The 22,293-nt window shown below is 33.2% G+C and overlaps 2 protein-coding genes across 22 annotated transcripts in view; one reads left to right on the forward strand and one right to left on the reverse strand.

The window, feature by feature from the left end:
* LOC136773765 (repetitive organellar protein-like) overlaps nt 1-19,305 on the forward strand; it is a 34,088-nt gene extending 14,783 nt beyond the window's left edge. Inside the window, exons 2-5 of the mRNA XM_066727679.1 lie at nt 16,428-16,625; nt 16,740-16,798; nt 17,735-18,742; nt 18,980-19,305. Coding sequence (XP_066583776.1) covers nt 16,428-16,625; nt 16,740-16,798; nt 17,735-18,742; nt 18,980-19,305 — 1,591 coding nt within the window. The remainder of the gene's footprint in view (nt 1-16,427; nt 16,626-16,739; nt 16,799-17,734; nt 18,743-18,979) is intronic.
* Nucleotides 1-22,293, reverse strand: part of Csk (C-terminal Src kinase) — a 278,720-nt gene that overhangs the window by 229,222 nt on the left and 27,205 nt on the right. For 12 of the 21 annotated variants that reach the window (XR_010822617.1, XR_010822618.1, XM_066727075.1 and 9 more), the window contains one exon: nt 3,895-3,988. The exons of 4 other annotated variants lie outside the window; for them this stretch is intronic. The gene's annotated coding sequence lies outside the window, so the exon portion shown is untranslated. Of the gene's footprint in view, nt 1-3,894; nt 3,992-22,293 lie in introns of all 21 variants that reach the window. 5 more of the 21 variants (XM_066727063.1, XM_066727060.1, XM_066727069.1 and 2 more) reach the window with 1 other exon arrangement.

A 22,293-nucleotide genomic window follows, 5' to 3' on the forward strand; every position in this document is an offset into this window, starting at 1 on the left:
GGACTGAACCTGAACCAACTTCAATCTTACGTACAGCTGTCCGACGTTTAGCCATTCAGCCAAACTTAGATTTTGTTGAAAGATTATTTTCACGTATATAGAAACAACAGACAAATATATAGTATAGTTTAGTTTAAATAAACGAACCCATGTCAAATAACTTGTAGGTTAGCCGAGTTGACAAAATTGTCGGATAACTGTATGTAAGATTAAAGTTAGCTCAGGTTTTTTCGAGTCCCACCGCTGATTTTTCTTTTGCATTTAAGAAAAATTCTATCGATCCCCATAATTTATTTTAAGAATGAAAAAAGACTGGCAAAGGCTTAATAGCCAACGAAAATGCAGTCATTTACATCACACATTGCCATACTTGATGCAATATGGGAATCCAGTCTTTTGCCAGTATTTTTCCTTTCCTTTGCCATTGGATTGCCACATCTTTATCAGACTATTTTTTTCTACGCGGGTAGCTTGACACAACTGAGTGTTCATTGACTGGAGCACAGGCTTGGTTTAAAGTGTACATTTTCATAGAATTTAATTTGCACTATTCCAATTCATCCATTAATTATTTGGCAGCAGAAATTAAATTATATGGGGATGCACAATCTCACAATTAACTAAAATTCTCTGTAGGTAAATTACGCGTACGTGTTGGTTTTTGAACGAGAACGCAAATTAAATTTCAAAATTAGACTTTAATTAATAAAAAGTTAAAGCAACAAACCGGCAGCAATTTTTCACCAATTCCGAAATAATAAAAGGGAAGAGTGGAACATTAGCAGCAACTTCTCTCTGATCCCTCTCTCTTATCATACGTACATGCCTATACTAAGGTAGTTGACCCTATTTTCGATAATTTAAAAAAAAAATATTATTTCTTTGTGTATACACACATATTATTATGTAATGAAAGAAATGTTTTTATAAGATAAACATTAAAGAATAGATTCCGTTAGTTTCAATTTGCCGCTTATGCGAAAAGTGGAGAAAAAAATTAAAGATTAGTCTGTCCTATGCAACTTGACGCGGTCGGCCATTTTCCTTAGCTGTGGAGTTAAGCACTTGCGGATTTTTAGACTTGTGCTTTTCCATGTTTGCAAAGTTTCAAGTAACAAAAAATAATCTAGGAGATCATCGGAGTAATCATGGGCAAGGAGAAAAAGGTAGGATATAATTTATTTATCGAGAATAAATTTATTCGCGTTATCGAGAATAGGATCTACTCGCTGTCGACAATTGCTCCTTAACTTAAATCATTATCGACAATTCCTACAACGCATTTATTTATTGAAAATTCGATTTAAAAATAAATAACCGATTGTTTTCATTTATTTTTAATTTAGTGTGTTTGGGATTATACAATGTATATATTAAAATCGTTTTTAGAATTAATTTAGAAAGTAGTTATATATAAAACGCTTCTAAAATTGATTGTCTCCTCAGGTTATCGAGAATCGGGTCACTTACCTTACTTCCTTCATAAAAGTGATACAGAATGTTGCGCGAAATGTTATCTTTCACCTCTCCTTAACCGGAGGCTACATTTAAAAAAGGACAACGGGGTTTTGCTTAGAAAGATCTCAGGAATCATCCCTTTTAAGGAAGTGCGGTGTTAACGTTTCACTCTGTATATTAGTTCCAAAAATAGCTGAACTATGCAAAAAGTAAGATATTCAACTTCATTCAGAGTAAAGCAAGTTCAGCGGGGTCAGTAACCTGCTAAAAATAATCAAGGTTACGCGAGCGAACGAATCACCACAACGAGAATCTATTTTAGCATCAACGATATTGCTTTTACCGACTGGGGCCTGACGTTAGAGAAGTAGGGATGTGACGTCAAAAGTGCATGAAATCCCCTCCGGGTTAACTGCACGCTCGCTACCCGCGCACCCTCTCGTCCTGATTTTTTGTAAACTCACATGGAATCTCTGACCTCCTTCACCACTTAGGGTATTCTAATTTACCCCCACTATTCGTTAATCAGGCTAAGGACTATTTCAACCACACTCTTAAACGAGGTTTAATTTGCTAAACTCAAGTTTACAAATAGTGTCTGTGACACAAACTATACCACTTTAACTCGTAGTTAGCTTAAGGAGGTTGATTCCATACGTCTAAAGTCAAAACAGATTTATCGTAGACTCTCTACTGACTAAAGTAGTAAGAGGTTAGATTTGGCAACGTTGCTTCTGTCATAGACAAAAGGTGATCGCCAGTTTTACAAAATAATATTATTTTCAAGTTTTCTGGCTTTCAGTTATTTATAGATATAGGTATTTATGTTGCAATATAGTTTTAATTATAAAATATTCCAAAGGCATCCAAAAATGTTTAAAAATAAGGCATTATAAATGCATTATGTTTCAAGATTAATAAAATGTTTATTAGATATTTAATAAATTATTGTTCAGGTTCTTATTTTGCTTTTATTGTTAAATAACCATCAACTCAAATTCCCTTTCATATATTCAGCATAGATGAATGCTTTTCAAAGAACGCGGGCTACGGCGATTGCGACGTTGCCACTATTTCATATAATGGAGGTTGACGTTATCAAAAACATCAGTTTCCCGAAGAAAATTTTTTATTTATTGATGGTACAGTTACCAAATCGATATGTTTCAATCTTTCATGTAATCATTAGATATTTATTAACTTTTTTTAAGTGTTTCACACGTTTCTTTTCGTTAATCTTCGCGTATTTCAAGTATGAAGAGAGAAAAAATTTGCCTGCCCATAAGATTACATGTTAAATTGTAACAAATTATTTTATTTATTTCTAATTGTATAAGTATCCAAACAATCTAAAAATTAATATAGTGACTTTTCCAATACTACTAAGTTTATACAAATTTTTGTATCAACATCTGTTCGTTAATTCTAAATCGGACCAACCTCCTTAACTACGTCTGGCTGAAATGGACCAGAACCGAGTAGGCAGGAGGGAGGGTCCCATAAACGTCATAGCTCTCCTATTACCGATTGGAGATTTTTAACGTCACAATAAATTTTAAATGTTTTCTTTGATTCACGATAAATTGTGTTTTATTATTTCATATTCCTTCCCTTTAGCAGCCTAACACTTGGTGAACCTACTCGCTAATTCCCTGTAAAGAAGAGACTTATGCGCTTTCGTGAAAGCTTGGATGCGCGCGTGAGTATTTATTCAAGTCTGGGTTCTATATTAAAGGTGTTTATAGATTCGACAACACCAATCTGATATCTTAATATTATTATAACCTGTATCATATTAATACAGTATACACACTTGTATGACATCTGTTATTTCTGAACTCTTAAGAAAAATTAGTACCAACTGCTCTCTAAACTAGTTTCAAAACTCCACATACGTCACTGGTGGAATTCAGGCATATAGATGTAAATTTTATAGATCCGTGCACGTAGGATAAAAAATTTTTCGGAAGATTTACACTCTACCATCATTTGATGTTATATTTTAGGAATTTCAGTTGGAAAAAAGCAGCATAAAGTTTGTTCTTTTGTGAAATTTTAAAGGGTTATTGAAACGTAAGAAATAATAGAAATTTAGCACGCAGATTGAATCGGATATTGTTCAATGTTATTTTGATGGATTTTGTTTAATCATTTTTAAATTTAACGTTTCACTAGTATTTTTTCTATTGAATACATTATTTTTGTGAAAGAGAAACGTGTAAAGACGATGCACATTTTAAATGCTCTAAAATAACCGTTATTTAACGCTGACATTTTTAACAATGACCAAAAATCAATGTTTTTCATGTCATTATAATAATTTTTCTACCAATGTAGTTCACATGGGAAGTAACAAGTGGCTTACAAACATTAATATCGTGTGAGAATATAATCACTATTTATTTAACTTGCTTATTTAATTCTTTCCGAGTTTACCTGCATTCTCTGCTAAAGGTATGCCCCTGAATCTTCGGTTGAAAAGGTTAGAATGAGCCTGTGCAAGATAGTGCGCCGATTATCAGTCTGAAATCTGCTGAAAGAAAAAGAAAGAAGGGTCTGTTTGAAAAGAAACAAGGAATGCCAAATTATCAGAAAAGTCACAACTTATGCAAATAAATAGAGAAAAATATATACAAATCTTTACAAAGTATTTAATCGCACCAAAGTGCTTTATGGTAGACGTTAAGCTAGAATCTAAGGAATCCTAGTGAATTTGTCGCCGTTAAAAACTCAGAATCCCTTTCCGCGACTGGAGGGCCCGAAAAGAAGGAACGAGAGCGCTAACTCAATCGCGGAAAGCTAAATAGAGCACTTATCGCTGGGGAACTTTGCAATAAGAACTTTCACTGAAAGTCTTCAGACGAAAAGTCAAAAGAGAGCGGAGAAGTGGACTCGGGAAAAGTGCAGTCACTTTACCCCTAACCAGATCCCTTACCGCGTGCTTATGGCTTCAAAGCCACCCTACCATCCGACTGCTGCTATAACCTTTACACTCAAAGGATATTCGACCCCAGAACCCTGGGAGAGGAGCACTATCCTATATAGATCCTAGACGAGTCCCTAGAAGGCAGTGCAGGAGAGATAGGAGAGTTGATCAGTCTTCAGGGTAGTTCTTGAGGCTGAAGCTAGCCACCATTTCCCAGCCACTAGTTACGAAGTGGAACAAGTATTTTCTATGTTATAGTCAGGCAATACGCATGATCAAAAAACTATAATCTTTTTGAAAGTTCAAAAAATGTTTTCTAAATTATGACTTGCACTGTCATTTAGTAGATTAAATTTGGAAAAGAATGTTACAGTTTTCAAGAGGAATCTCGATAAGAAAGAATTATTTCATAATACTAGAGACGAAAGGCGTAAATGAAAATCGAAACATTGCAATGCTCAGAGAAGAATTTTAAACCCTGGGCGCAGTTCATCCAAATTTTCAATTATACTATCGTACAGTGTATTAAATTTGAAAAAAAATATATAACTCAGATTTTATGAGGGGTCTTGATCTGGAGATTTAAGTGTTTGCCGGTAATTATCTGCAGAAATTCATATGAACGTAAAGAAATTTCAATATTTACGTAGGCCATCTTCGTTTAGATTTCAGTCTCTTGCTAATATTTTATATTTTTGAAAGGGTAGGTAGTATATAAAATGTGTAGCAATTACTATTTAAATAATAATTATATGAAGTTAATAATAATTAACAAAATTTATTATAATGTTACAATCTTAATGTTGTTTTTAACATAGATTACTAGTGAATTGTACACTGTAAAAAATCGATGTGTAAATTTACACCGAAAACATGTGTAAAAATTACACTGACAGTCATGAACTGGAAGAGTTTAGTGTAAAATTACCAAAATTTGTAATAATCCGTGGAATCTATAAAAATGCAACGTTATTCAGTGTAAAATTTAAACTGAAAGCGTAAATATCATTAAAAATATTGTGGAATTACAAAAAAGTGTATTATTTACACTGAAATTGAAATTTTACATAAAGACCGGAAACTTATGCAATCAGTTAAAAAATTTTCAGTATACGATGCGCGATATTACAACAAATAGTTAAATGTACACCCAAATAAGTATTCCTACCTTAAAAATGTAAAATTACACAAGAAACCTAATATTGTTTTTAAAGAAACGTGTAACTTTACATTAGAGTTTATTATTTCCTAAAAAAATTATGATCTTTACATGAAAAATATAAAATTACACAAACAATTTAATATTGTTTATAAATAAATTTGTAAAGCTACAGGTGTCCGTAATATTTACACTGAATTTATTTGTACTGAGAATATAGATATAGCTACTCCCATAGGAATGCCACGATATTCATTTTTTTGGTTAACGCTATTATTTTACAACAAAAAATAGAATTTGTTAATACCAATTTTTGTATTATATATATATCTATGTATGTATACAGGATGTTCACAAAGTCTTTGTACCCCTAATTATCTCGAAAACTGAGCCTGTTAAGAAAAAATGTGATAAATTATTTTTTAAACTCTAATCAATGAACAGATTGGTTTGACCTTGAAAGATACGCTGAAGGATACACCATCTTGATTTTTTTAAACGAATTACCCTATTTTGTATAGCATGTGATTGTAGCTGATCTCAAGAGCTTTCCAAAACATATATTAATGTATTATTTCATCCAGTAATTCACTAAATATTTCAAGTTGAAACTACATTTAGGTGAGCGGCTGTGCAAGTAAACGCGTAGCATTTATGGAAACTATATATATATATATATATATACTTCAGAAAAACCCACACCTATGCGTAGTTCCAACTCAAAATATATAGCTAATTACTGGATGAATTAATACATTAATATAATTGTTTTGGAAAGCTCTGGAGATCAGCTACAATCACATGCTAAACAAAATTGGGTAATTCCTTTAAAAAAATCAAGATGTTATATCCTTCAGCGTATCTCTCAAGGTCAAACCAATATGTTCATTGGTTAGAATTTAAAAAATAATAAAACTAAGCATTTATCATATTTTTTCTTAATACGCTTAATTTTTGAGATAATTAGGGGTACAAAGACTTTTTGAAAATTCTGTATATAAATAGACCTAATCTACCGCGCCTCTTCCGAAAGTAAAATTTCATAGAAAGAGAGGAAGAGAGACAATACGATTTGGTCACCACGCTTTACCTTACTGAGGGCTGGTTGTTCCACCCATTGGCAAACGTCTGGATAAATTTATCCGTTTGGTAAAGCATGAAATTGAATAGAATTTACTACAGTTTGTAATTTTTACCAAGCAGATAAATTTTATCAAGAAGTGGAACAACCGACCCTGACTAACGCGAATACTCCCGCCGCGAGAACGAATCAAGTGCTACGGATACAGTCTTCGGGCGGTTGCACGATTTCGGACCCAGTGGCATAGCGAACGGGGGGCAAGGAGGTCTATTATGCCCTGGGCGCCACTCGCAGAGGGGCGCCAACTACTCTCCAAAAAAAACAAGATTTTCCCGAAAATTTCAATTGTTATTTAGATTGATATCTAAGAGATATATTTTAAATTAATAAGCATTGAAGATAAAGAATTATTTTATATCTTGATTCGTCTGATGATATGATATAATTATAAATATATTTGAGACGAACATTTCTTATATATAGCAGTCTTTTTACATCAGCTCGCCAATTCTATTATTCAGTAAACAACATAAGAAATAAATTATTCTACAGTAATTTCCGACGAAGACGCCATTTTTCAAAACAGTGGTGGACTTTTAACTAGGGAAAAATAATTTTGTTCCGTCTTCGAGCTTCGAATACTAATTCTATGATAATTGATGCTGCGGCTGACTTACCGGGATCCCTCAAGCCCTCTGTAGCCAACATTACGGAACGAAAAACGAGAGAGAATTGTCCAGCGCTATTCTTCAACCGATTTCAATGTTTTTGGGCTTGTTGGAATCGTTAGGACTCGCACTTTGTCATAAAAAAGCCGTATTTTCCAAAAAACGTAAAAACGTAAAAAAATAAAAAATTTTAAAAATTCGCATTAATATTCTTTAAACGCAAAACAAATCGAAAAATCGAGCTTCTTTATGACGAGGTGCCAGACCTAACGATTCCAACGAGCCCAAAAACATTGAAATCGGTTGAGAAATAGAGCCGTACCATTGTCCCGCGTTTCTGAAGTGGACGAAAAGCAAAAATTTTTAGGAAGGAAGCTAGGCTTCCTCCCCTCTCGCGGCTCACGCTAATGTGTTCCCCCACTCTAGCATCGAACCTTACTGCGAAGCTTTCCTCTCATATTTACACTATTCCCCTAACTGTAGCTATACATATATGAATACTGCTAAAATAATGTTGAGAACATTTCATTTCGCCGATATAATGAAATTGCTAATAATGCAATTATCATTTTGAAATAAAATTGTAGAAAAGGAGATTTCGTAATGCTTGAAATATAAGGCATACGGTGAAACACGGGACAATGGTACAGTCGTATTTTTCAACAGAATTTGATGAGACTAGTAATAATTAAAGCCATTCTTCATGTAGATTGTCCTAAAGAGCTCGCATTTTCGATAAAGCTTATAGTTTTTCAGCTATGAACGATTGAAGTTGCACGGCGCACAAATACATATTTCCTCTCTCGCTTAGATCAGCTGTTGCGCACGTCCATCTTCAATCGCTCATAACTGGAAAAATATAAGCTTTATCGAAAATTCGAGCTCTTTAGGACAATCTACATGAAGAATGGCTTTAATTATGGCTAGTCTCATGAAATTCTGTTGAAAAATACGACTGTACCATTGTCTCGCGTTTTGCCGTAATTTCAGGTCTTCAAGCGTCACTGACTCGTTCATTCTGCTATTTATTTCGGAACAAATAAAAGTACGATTGCACATTGAGAAATTACATTAGAAGCTCTCGATAATGTACATGCTGCTATGAGTATTTCTTAATCTTATGAAGCTTGTCGTAGAAGGTGCAATGCAATAAATTTAGAAGGGCAATTTCGCGATTGAAAATAAGACCCACGTACATACATGGTAAACGCTATGTGTGTTTGTTTACAGTACACTCCACGAGTCACTAACACAGTCGCACCCGTATGTATGTAGGCCTACTATGCTGGTTTACATACGCTGGACAAGGCAACAAGCTGCAGAGGGGAAAGGGGAAGCCAACTTTATTTACTCCGAGTACGCATCTTGTTACAGTTTGCATTGTAATGACCAAAAGAAGCGTTGCAAAATTATGAAAATATCATAAAAGCGTCTCCCCTTTTCACGCACTATTCAATGATGCTACCCAAATTGTTGGTGCATTTTTACTTTGCTCGGAATAAATGGCAGAATGAACGAGTCAGTGACGCTTGAAGACCTGAAATTCCGGCAAAACGCGGGACAATGGTACAGGCATATTTCTCAATAGAATTTGATGAGACCAGTCATAACTAAAGCCGTTCTTCATGTAGATTGTCCTAAAGAGCTCGCATTTTCGATAAAGCTTATAGTTTTCCAGTTATGAACGATTGAAGATGGACGTGCGCAACAGCTGATCTATGCGAGAGAAGAAATATGTATTTGTGCGCCGTGCAACTTCAAACGTTCATAGTTGAAAAACTATAAGCTTTATCGAAAATGCGAGCTCTTTAGGACAATCTACATGAAGAATGGCTTTAATTATTACTAGTCTCATCAAATTCTGTTGAAAAATACGACTGTACCATTGTCCCGCGTTTCGCCGTATGCCCTATATTTCAAGCATTACGAAATCTCCTTTTCTACAATTTTATTTCAAAATGATAATTGCATTTTTAGCAATTTCATTATATCGGCGAAATGAAATGTTCTCAACATTATTTTAGCGGTATTTATATGTGTATAGCTACAGATAGGGGAATAGCGTAAATATGAGGAAAGCTTTGCAGTAAGTTTCGATGCTGGAGTGGGGGAACACGTTAGCGTGAGCCGCGAGAGGGGAGGAAGCCTAGCTTTCTTCCTAAAAATTTTTGGTTTTCGTCCACCTCAAAAACGCGGGACAATGGTACGCCTCTATTTCTCAACCGATTTCAATGTTTTTGGGCTCGTTGGAATCGTTAGGTCTGGCACCTCGTCATAAAGAAGCTCGATTTTTCGATTTGTTTTGCGTTTAAATAATATTAATGCGAATTTTTAAAAATGTATATTTTTTTACGTTTTTTGGAAAATACGGCTTTTTCTATGACAAAGTGCGAGTCCTAACGATTTCAACAAGCCCAAAAACATTGAAATCGGTTGAAGAATCGCACTGGACAATTCTCCCTCGTTTTTCGTTCCGTAATATTGGCTACAGAGGGCTTGAGGGATCCCGTTAATAACTACTCCGTATCGAGATAGGAATTGAAAGTTTTTACATATTGATTTAATCATTTTAAATTGTTAATAATAAATATATTTTATTTTTATGTTAGATTAAATCTAAATGCTGCATTATTTGTACGATTTTTAATTATAGGATATATGTATATACATTTATATAATGTAAATTAATAAGCAGGTATGTAGTATGTACGTATCCTATATTTCTGTAATTAATTTTTTATTGTTAACAAAGATTATCAAAATAATGTCGCGTTTAGATTTGCTCTTGGTAGGATAAGTAGAATTTATTTCTTAGTATAATATAAAAGTTATTAAGCTAATATTTTGAATCATTTAATTTTTATTTCGATAGAGGATATCAGATTACTGAATGTTTATCGTAGCGCCTATCTTCACAGAATACTATGTTTAGTTTGACGCTCGGAGTTACTGCAGAGAGTCAGCCGGCAAAAAATTTATGGTGGTGATAAGTCGCGAACTTTTAACCGGGCACACTTATAATAGTGCAATTCAACAAAATAATTGAAGAAGAGGAATAGGCAGAAAACCTACAAATCTATTGACTACATTGTTTGCAATTTGGAATAAAGTAAGTTCCCTGTTTTAACCTTTTGAGCACCGGAAAGTTTAATATAAGACGGTCACGAAAAATTTTTACTTGCATCCATGGGGTTCCTGGGACATGCAGATAGTACCCCTCTGAAGTAATTTCATATTTGGCTAACAGATGGCCATTGTTGCATAACTCTTCTCGCTGGTAATAAGTCTTCTGCGCTAATACTACTTGTGCTCGAAAATCATCACTACTTGCTTTATGCTTTACGTTTAAATCTTTTATCTAAATATTTTATATCGGCTATCAGCTACTATTAGCTTAGTACTAATTTACTTTATACGTTTAATCCTAAAAATAATGGCGAACACCGAAGAAACCATAATTTGGTCTAGTAACGAATCAGAGAGCCAGATTCTTCTGGTGATGTGTGTGTGTGTGTGTGTGAGTGTGTGTGAGCAGGCTGTAATAGAGAACAATGATGACGATTATGATACGGGTACATAATCTTCTGATATCAAATATGATAGATTCTTTTATCCTTCAATAAAGGATTTCACCGGCTCATTTTAGGTTCATGATTCTGTCAGATGTTGCAACCTACCTCTTGATTATTTTGAGCTCTTTTTTGACCATTCTCTCTTTGAAATGATCAAATCTGAAAAGAATCTATATCAGGAACAAAACCCTGAACTTTATCGTTTGAATATAAATGCTTGGGAACCAATGAGGGTCAATGAGCTGCGAGTTTTCTTAGCTCTTACTGTCAATATGGGTCTTGTTCGAAAGAGTAAATTGGAAAACTATTGGAGTACAGCTACTTTATTATCATCTTCCATTTTCAACACTGTAATGTGTCGAAATAGGTATTTCCAAATCCTGCACGAAGCTGAAGCTAGCGGCCGATGGCTAGCGGCCGATGCGAGCATTATTGTCGTAACTGTACACGTACCATGTTATGCGCCGCGTAAGTAGAAAACGTATATTCTCGCTAGAGCGCCGTGTGTAGTCAGACACACTCTATGTGTCCCAGCACGGTGCGAGCAACAAAATAAAACTCTATACCATCTAAACCAAACACTTGATAAACATAAAAAAATATGCATCTTCTTCGTTACTTCATAACGAAGAGATCCATATATATTAAAAAGTGGAACCGCCCAAGGAACTTGTCGAAAAAAATTAAAGAAGCTTAAAATGCGCGTCATTTCTTCAGATCTCTCTACGTTCTGGCTAAGTTTTACTCCGCTGCTAACCACAGGAAATTTCTCACCCAGTTTAAACCTTATGCATCTTCTTCGCTATTTCACAACGAAGAGATCCATATAGGTTAAAAAGTGAAACTGTTTGGGGAATCAGCTGGAAAAAATTATAGAATTTTACACTACGCGTCATTTTTGCAGATTTCTCTACGTTTTGGCCAAGTTTTACTCCGCTGCTAGTCACAGGAAATTCCTCACCCAGTTTAAACCTTATGCATCTTCTTCGTTACTTCATAACGAAGAGATACATATATATTAAAAAGTGGAACCGCTCAAGGAACTTGTCGAAAAAAATTATTAAAGCGTAGAATGCGCGTCGTATTTACAGAAATTCCGCGTTTTGGCTAAGTTTTAATTCGCTGCTACCCACAGGAAATCCGCTGCTAATATGAAAGTATATGGATCTCTTCCTTATGAAATGAGGAAGAAGATGCATATACTTTCATATTAGCAGCGGATTTCCTGTGGGTAGTAGCGAATTAAAACTTAGCCAAAACGCGGAATTTCTGTAAATACGACGCGCATTGTAAGCTTCAATAATATTTTTCACCAAGTTCTTTGGGCAGTTCCACTTTTTAATGTATATGCATCTTCTTCCTCATTTCATAAGGAAGAGATCCATATACTTTCATATTAGCACCCGATTTCCTGTGGGTAGCAGCGAACGAAAACTTAGCCAAAACGCGGAATTTCTGTAAATACGACGTGCATTGTAAGCTTTAATAATTTTTTTCACCAAGTTCTTTGGGCAGTTCCACTTTTTAATATACATGTAACGAAACGACCGCATTTTCTCGTAACTGGAGGTTCGGGGTGACAAACTGAGTGCACGTGTAAAATTTCGTTCGAATCGTTCAAGGGGTTTAAAAGTTATTTAAATTTAATAATCACCCTTTTTCGGTCCTTTTCGAACGACTTTGATTGCACAATGGAAAGTGAAAAAACAATTGATGAACACCCCAATTAGAATGTAAAAGATATCGATCGCACACGATAATACTTTTGCTATTTATTCCATTAATCTGGCTATCAGATTAATTTTAAAAATAGCAAAATCCTTTTTTTTACATTTCCAATTCAATTCAGTACAATTATCATTGACTGAATTTATGGAAAGAGCGAGAAGACGCAATGAAAAGGAAAGTATCAAAAACTAAGATGTCGCGCGAACGCACTGATAATTAAATAGGAAACGCATGAGGGCATTCTTTTTCTACTAACAAAGCTAAAGAGAATGATTCAAAATCAATACATTGATGATAGAGAAAACTAAACTTACCCATTTAATGTTCTCCAAGTTCTTTTACATCAAAGTTTTTAAGAAAGCTTTAAACTGGCTCCTCGATGATTTCCAGAAAGCACACTATCACTGATTTTGCATTTAAAAACTCGCGAATTTAAGCAATTTAGGTATTAACCTACGTTTCTTCAAAACACCGGTTAATTTGACACTTTTGAACTGTTTGAAGTATGCTGAAGAGAAAGAGAGAGAGAGAAAGACACAGAGAGGAGAAATAATAAGTAATTCGTTTCGACTACTCTTAATCAGCCTACTTCAAACAGTTCAAAAGTGTCAAATTAACCAGTGTTTTGAAGAAACGTAGGTTAATACCTAATTTGTTTAAATTCACGAATGCTTAAATGCAAAAACAGTGATAGTGTGCTTTCTGGAAATCATCGAAGAGCCAGTTTGAAGCTTTTTCGAAAACTTCGATGTAAAAGAACTTGGAGAACATTAAATGGGTAAGTTTAGTTTTCTCTATCATCAATGTATTGATTTTGAATCATTCTCTTTAGCTTCGTTAGTAGAAAGAGAATGCCCTCATGCGTTTCCTATTAAATTATCAGTGCGTTCGCGCGACATCTTAGTTTTTGATACTTTCCTTTTCATTGCGTCTTCTCGCTCTTTCCATAAATTCAGTCAATGATAATTGTACTGAATTGAATTGGAAATGTAAAAAAAAGGATTTTGCTATTTTTAAAATTAATCTGATAGCCAGATTAATGGAATAAATAGCAAAAGTATTATCGCGTGCGATCGATAACTTTTACATTCTAAATGGGGTGTTCATCAATTGTTTTTTCACTTTCCATTGTGCAATCAAAGTCGTTCGAAAAGGACCGAAAAAGGGTGATTTTTAAATGTAAATAACTTTTAAACCTCTTGAACCATTCGAACGAAATTTTACACGTGCACTCAGTTTGTCACCCCGAACCTCCAGTTACGAGAAAATGCGGTCGTTTCGTTACACCCTGTATATATATCTCTTCGTTATGAAGTAACGAAGAAGATGCATAAGGTTTAAACTGGGTGAGGAATTTCCTGTGGCTAGCAGCGGAGTAAAACTTGGCCAAAACGTAGAGAAATCTGCAAAAATGACGCGTAGTGTAAAATTCTATAATTTTTTCCAGCTGATTCCCCAAACGGTTCCACTTTTTAACCTATATGGATCTCTTCGTTATGAAATAACGAAGAAGATGCATATTTCTTTATGTTTATCAAGTTTTTGGTTTAGATGGTATAGAGTTTTATTTTGTTGCTCGCACCGTGCTGGGACACGTAGAGTGTGTCTGACTACATACGGCGTTCTAGTGAGAATATACGTTTTCTACTTACGCGGCGCATAACATGGTACGTGTACAGTTACGACAATAATGCTCGCATCCGCCGCTAGCCATCGGCCGCTAGCTTCAGCTTCGTTAAGCTTTTCCTAAACTGGTTTTGAACAAGCTTTCATTTGAGACCATAAACATCAAAATTGGTTCACGCAATCCAGAGATCTCATAATCTGTTAGTTATATATACGACGAAAAATTTAATTTCTTTCCGGCATCTTCTTCTTCTCCAGCCAGAATGTATGTCTCGGGCTGATGTTAACCACTAAAGAAAATGACGTCATTTTTTCTCAGTGTTGCCAACCGGTTATACTCAACGACAAAATCAGTGATGAAGCTGAAGCTAGCAGACCAAAACTAGCAGACCAGACGGCGAGAGGTTGAGAACCGCTGCTATCTTAAAATGTCAATAATTTGAGAAAATTGATATATTTTAAACGGAAAACGATGCACATTCATTAAATAAGTACTGTTGCAATAAAAAATTGACTATATAAAGTAATTAACATCATCATTAAGAAAAAAGACGCGATTCAACGATTATTTATTTATTTTTAATTTTCTTACTTAAGAAATTTTTTGAAAAGATAAAAGTGGCGTCAACAGAAAAGATTTTGTATGCCCTCAACAAGGAACTGACTTTCAAGAGGTAGCAAAAATTCCTTCATGGCAAAAAACACCAAAAATTGTCATTTTCTTGTTGCTCGAAGCGTATTCTTACGAAAAAATCCCTATTGCAGTATCGGGGAAATTTTTTAAAAAGATGAAAGTGGTATCAATAGAAAGGGTTTTTAATGCCCAAGAGAACAAGCTAACTTTTATGAGGTAGCAAAAATGTTTTCATGTCGAGAAACACAAACAAACCAAATTTTGTGTTGCTCAAAGTCCTCACGTATACCATCTCAGGTGTTAATCACTATTGCGGTATCAGGGAAATTTTTTAAAAAGATGAAAGTGGTATCAATAGAAAGGATTTTTAATGCCCAAGAGAATAAGCTAACTTTTATGAGGTAGCAAAAATGTTTTCATGTCGAGAAACACAAACAAACCAAATTTTGTGTTGCTTGAAGTCCTCACGTATACCATCTCAGGTGTTAATCACTATTGCGGTATCAGGGAAATTTTTTGAAAAGATGAAAATGCTATCAATAGAAAGGATTTTTAATGCCCAAGAGAACAAGCTAACTTTTATGTGGTAGCAAAAATGTTTTCTTGTCGAGAAACACAAACAAACCAAATTTTGTGTTGCTCGAAGTCCTTTTTAATGCATGAACTAATTATTTTAACCCTTATAACTACGGATGTGAATGTATTTATTATGATACGTCGTTGATTAACAGAAGCCGTACTTGATGAGTTATGTATATATAATTGCAATTTTTTTTCAATACTTATATGTTTTGTTGAACGTGCCGTTCAAATTAAATTCAGTGTTTTTATTATTAGTAGCCAGGAAAATAGGCTTTTAAGCATTGTTGCGTTTCGGTGAGTTGTTTATTCCTCCACCATGCCTCTCATGCGCTACGGCAGAGCTGAGTCTGGAGTAGTATAGTGGGGGAGCTGAATACCCGCCTCCTGACATATGACAGTCTTCTTTGCTAGATAGGTGGGCGGTCGGACTGTGGTGGGGTATCTATCCGTAATATTAACAGTTGAATATTGATATAGAGTAGCATATGTTTTTTTTGAGTTGATCTATATTCCGTATTTCGTTTGTCACAGTTGTTAGTCAGATTGCGTCTGAGACTTTTGCACGAGCAAAAATATCTATTTCTTACGACATCTCTTTTCGTAGCATACATACCACATACACTCGCACTTCTTAATAAAAAATTATTTTCTATTATTTAGTAAGATAATGATTATTACACCGAAAAGCACAGCAAAAGCTATTTTATCTTTGTATTCTACGGATTTTGGTGATAATATATTGAATATATTATTGAAGGAATCTTTTAAGAAAAAAGATTCAATGTGGAAAACAATATTGAAAGCAATGTTTCCTGAACATTCTGATAAAACCATCAATAAACATCTTTGTTCATGTTTTTATAATTTCAAACGTAACTTTTCAGTGATTGAAAATCTGGTAAAGAATAAGGAATATAAACTATATACTAATCTAAGCTACATAAATACAAAAATTCCTTCACTAAATAAAAATGAAAATATAACTCTTATTAGTGATAACGAAACCAGCCGATATATAGACAATTTAGACGAAGGAAGTATCATAGATAGAGAAAATGCCAAAGAAAAGTGCAATGAAAAAACATTTATTGTTCCCAGAAAATTTTGGAAAGAATTTTGGAATAATGGAAACAAATTAAAAGTAGGATGGACTGATGATTTTAATGAATATTTCCAAAAAGTTAATGAGTTGTGCGTGTTATCTTTCAAACATCATTTTTGTAAGAACAAATTAAAAAAGACCAAAATATTTTTCTATGCTACTGGTAGTTGTAAATTTTCGGAATGTGCAAAATTTGTTTTTAGATGTTTCAGTCCGATCAGTCCTCCATATGAAGACTACGAAATTGCAGTATCAACTATTGGTAGTATTAAACATAACATCGAAAGGGAAGCATGTCGTCGGTTCATTAAGCATAAAAAACGTAACGCATTAAAATTGGAATTGGGGTCCTCTAAACCACTGAAAAAAAATTATTGCTTTTAAAATCAGCCCCGGAAAACTCTTTAAAGGCTAATCATTTTAACTGCGCTCCTAGTTTAAGTTTGTTACAAAAAATTTCAAGTGAATGTAAAAGCACAAATGATTTAGACAGAGACTGTATTACTTTCATTTTAAAACTGATTGATAAGTATAATGATACATGGTCAGGACAACATATAAGCGGCTATATACAAAATTACACCGTATATCCTTTCTCCTGTATACTTTTTACGGAAAAGGAAATACAATGCTTAATTTGCGTATCCAAAAAGGAACCTGTCTTTTGTTACCTCGACGCAACAGGCTATATCATAGATCGCTCGGCAGAAACTGATAAACCAATTTATTATTACGCGTTAATAATTGCTCCTAAGTCCAGCACTCCTTTTCCTTTAGCGGAATATATATCTTCTGTCCACAACATTCCTAATATCACACATTTCTTATCCATGTTTAATTTTAATTTGCGAAAAATTGCTGGATTTAATAACAAAACCATCATTACCAAAATAGAGACAGATTTTAGCTTGGCACTTATTACCTCGGTATTAAGAGCCTTTAATAATTTCTCCGTTTTAGAGTATTTGAATCATACGTACGACGTGTTTGTCTGTAAGAAAATTAATGAAATAAGTGTTACTATTTTGCACATTTGCTCATCGCATATGCTCAAATTTGTACAAAGAAAAGCACGTAAAATATTTACTCACCTTGAGCATATCAATCTCGCCATGAAAGCTGTCGCAACTAATACATAGTTGTACACTAGAGGAAGCATCAATTATTTTTAAAAATATCTGTTTGGTTTTCGGTCTAGAAAGAAAAAATGAAGATTTTGAAATCTCTATAAGCTCCTTGTCGGATCTAACATCAGAAAATACATTGGACTATGATATTGACCCAGAATTTTTAAATATATCCTGTGATGATTACAAAGAGGATAATACTAATGATACGCTTCGTGCTCAATCACCATTTTATAAAGATTTTTTTAAAATCTATGAAAATATTTTAGCTGCAAAAAATAGTACAAACGAATCAAATCCGTATTACTCCCAATCATTTGTAATATATCTTTTAAATTATATAATGCCATTTTATTCTATGTGGTCAGCAATGGTAATTTTTGAGTTAAATCTTTTACGTGATAGTAATGCACCCATAGAAAACTATTTCAAAATATTAAAAGAGAACTTATTTAACAAGGAAAAAAAAGTAATTGTACCTCGGTTTATACAGAGATCTGAAGAATTGTTAGAAGGGAGATTAAGAAATTTTAATTGTGATCTAAGGACAACACGTCAAAGAAAAAACTGTGCAAATATTTTAAATAATATAGAAACTGCAGAAGAGATTTGGAAAAGAAAATCAACCAGGAATGCTTCCAAAAACAGTTATTTTAAGGTACCTAATTATGTTTCTTCTAAACAAATTGAAAATAAAGAAAATATACAAAAAGAAGTAAATGATGAAAACAATGTTAAGAAGAAAATTAATGTATTTAATACTGAAGATGGCGATGATTCGGATTACAACAAGGAACAAGCCATTTCAACTAGAAATATGGAAGTAAAAATTCTGCCCAGCTACGTCAATCTTTTTGATAATGACTTGAAGTATCCCGAACATTTTCCAAATATTAACACAAATATAGCAGGAATAATCCTTGATCATAATTCTTTTTCGACATTAATCGATAATAAATGGCTTGATGATACTATTATTAATAGCTTTTTTTCAATTTTAAAATCCTATGCCCCTGAGAAAATTACGACAATAGAAACCTTTTTAACCGAAATGTTGTTGAAAGGAAGAATTAGTAGAGGTTTCCAGAAATGGGCAATAGCAAACGTCAATATATTTAAAGTATGGCTTGTTCCTGTTTTTTTCAGAAACCATTGGACATTGTTATTAATTAATTTTACTAATAAAATATTTTTATATTTTGACTAATTACATAAAAAACCACCAACATCTTTAATCGACAAATATTGTTGGTTTATTGATAAAATTAAACACGAAAAAGTAGAGTGGTGTGAATGGAAACTTTTTACTCCTACAGATATCCCTTACCAATGTGACGAATTTGGTAAAATATCTGGAAATTGTAGAGTACATGTTTGTGTCTGGGGCTACATAGTGTCAACAGGATTGAATATAATATTTAAGGACACAGATTTAAAACAAGCAAGAAAGTCCATAGCAAAAATTATTTATGAAGCAAATGTTTCTACAAGCTTAGAAGTGGAAATAACTAACAATCGAAAAATATTTATTGAAGGTGACTTGATTGTTGAAAAGGAAAAACCGCATAAAATTATAAACTTAAAAAGTTTACCAATTCCTACCATAGACTACTGTTCCAATCTCTTAACCCAAATTCCATAAAACTAGTTAATTTTACATTTAAATTTGAATTTACATATACTTTTATTATTCAATTAGCATGCTTTCTCGTACAGTTCATCGTTCAAGGTATTATTAGTATTTTCTTTAAACGTTAACACTTTTATTAAAGTATCATTTTAACTTGTCATACTCTACATAAAGGCATGTTAGAGAGGAGTGACCTTTAATCTATCTCGTAACATTTTTTAGTGGGTACACTCACCCCTTTTAATGTTACAAAGCATCAAGGGTGGGGGAACCACACATAACTTCTAGCCGAATTCTATCATATTCCAATGATATACAGTAACGTGTTTTTCCTTGCCAAAACAAGGAAGTACTAGATAAAAACAAAAAAAAAAGAAATAACTACTCATTTGACTTGATCCTACTTTATATAAAACAGTCAAATAAAATGCACCAATGTGTGTGTGTGTGTAACCGTAGGGCAATAGATTTTCCTTCATGGCGCAAAACATGAGAGTGCGAATCAATATATAATATTGAAAAAAATTTGTCACGTTCGAAGGATTACTGTCAGGACAAAAAATTTTTAAGAAACATAAATGTGATATAAAAAGAAAGACTGTTTCAAGCCCAAAATACAACGCATTGAATTTTATAACACAGCAAAAATTATTTCATAGCCAAAAACCCCAATAGGTTTCATTTTTCATGCTGCCCGAAACACTTTCTCACGTATCAATCCCTATCTATTATAATATCAGGGAAATTTTTTAAAGACATGAAACTTGTATGACCAAATAAGAAGTTTTCAATTAAAACCAAATGCATTAATTTTGCGAGGCAGGAAAAAATTTATTCACAGTGAAAAACACTGTATTATCAAAAATAACATTATTTTTCGATGGTAAGTTATCTATGTTATTCCAATTTGCACTACGAAGGAATTTTTGCTGCCTAAAAAAAATTATTGCATTTTGTTCTGCATAAAAAACCTTATCTTTTCATATCAATCTCATCTTTTTAACAAATTTCCCTGATAAAATATACAGATTTATACATGACAAGCTATAAGTAAAAAAACACTTCGAGGGACACAAAAATTGTTCTGTTGGTATTTTTCGACATGAAAAAATTTTTGCTACCACATAAAAGTTAGGTTCTTCTCTTGGGCATTAAAAATCCTTTCTATTGATATCACTTTCATCTTTTTAAAAAATTTCCCTGATACCGTAATAGTGATTAACACCTCAGATGGTATACGTGAGGACTTCAAGCAACACAAAATTTGGTTTGTTTGTGGTTCTCGACATGAAAACATTTTTGCTACCTCATAAAAGTTAGCTTGTTCTCTTGGGCATTAAAAATCCTTTCTATTGATACCACTTTCATCTTTTTAAAAAATTTCCCTGATACTGCAATAGGGATTTTTTCGTAAGAATACGCTTCGAGCAACAAGAAAATGACAGTTTTTGGTGTTTTTTGCCATGAAGGAATTTTTGCTACCTCTTGAAAGTTAGTTCTTTGTTGAGGGCATAAAAAATCCTTTCTTTTGACACCACTTTCATCTTTTTAAAAAATTTCTTAAGTAAGAAAATTAAAAATAAATAAATAATCGTTGAATCGCGTCTTTTTTCTTAATGATGATGTTAATTACTTTATATAGTCAATTTTTTATTGCAACAATACTTATTTAATGAATGTGCATCGTTTTCCGTTTAAAATATATCAATTTTCTCAAATTATTGACATTTTAAGATAGCAGCGGTTCTCAACCTCTCGCCCTCTGGTCTGCTAGCTTCAGCTTCATAAATCAGTGCTGTGAAGTATCAAATAAAATCGATGTAATCGATATAATTAATCCGGCCACTACTGTTAACTGTCAATTGTAATGTGAGGTTCTTTATATTTAATACAGTGAGGTTAATTATTGCTATGTTAATGAATGTGTTAAATTTTCGAAATGACAAATAAATTCAAATAATAATGACATAAGGAGTCGACAATTATTAGATAAGTATAACATTATATTTTACAATACAGGATGTTAATATACTTTGTGGAATTTCTTTTTCAGATAAATTGAGATAGAATAATTCTATTTTCATTGTTGAGGATAGTAGAGCTGACTGGGTGAAATAAGATTAATATTTACATATTTTCAACACTGTGCCAAGGAGAAGTATACTTTCAACATTTATGTGCATCGGTGATTATCAGGAGCATATTAATTAAAAGAAACTGTTAAGATATTTGATAAACATATGCTAAAATTTAAGGTATGGAAGTCATTAACAAAATTCTTCTTTAACATTTTCTGTTCTTTAAACTCATATGGATTTCAACTGTCCGATAAGTTATATCATATATATGAACAATTTTCCAGGAATTAATAAAGTTTCTGTGTTTACTACGATTAGATATAGAAATGGTTTTTACAATATAATATGTCATATATTGTTTGGTATTTGTGAAATTGATTTTTCAGATTAAATTGAGACAAAACATTTCCATTGCCAATTTCATTGCTGATGATAGAGCTGACTGGATGAAGTAAGATTAATATTTACATATTTTCAACACTGTGCCAAGGAGAAGTATACTTTCAAAATTTATGTGCATTGGTGATTATCAGGAGCATATTAACCCATTAACGTCCAAAATGTCAAAATTTCTTGCACGTTTTCAAAGTGATTTTTTCCTATGTAATTGGCGTTGAAAAAATTCTTGAACCACATATTCTGATGTAAAATTGCATGCTCTTTCAGAATCCGTTGCCAGAATCATGATAAAACTCACAGGAAAAGAGATATGCTCGATTGAAACATAAAAAACACCTAAATTTTCGAAAAAAAAAATTTTTAGGATTTTTTTTCGAAGTGTTACGGTGAAGATATCACCTTGCGACCGTGATCAAAGGTGATCATGGGAGTTGAAGTTTAACAGGGAATTTTTTTGTTGACCTTGAACCATCGCTTCTTTACAAAATGGCGGAAAAAACGAATTTTTTTTTTCAATCTTCAT

Source organism: Prorops nasuta, unplaced genomic scaffold, assembly GCF_024137725.1.
Source record: "Prorops nasuta isolate Cenicafe-Biocafe unplaced genomic scaffold, Cenicafe_Pnas_1.2 PNAS00005, whole genome shotgun sequence".
Taxonomy (NCBI): Eukaryota; Metazoa; Arthropoda; class Insecta; order Hymenoptera; family Bethylidae; genus Prorops; species Prorops nasuta.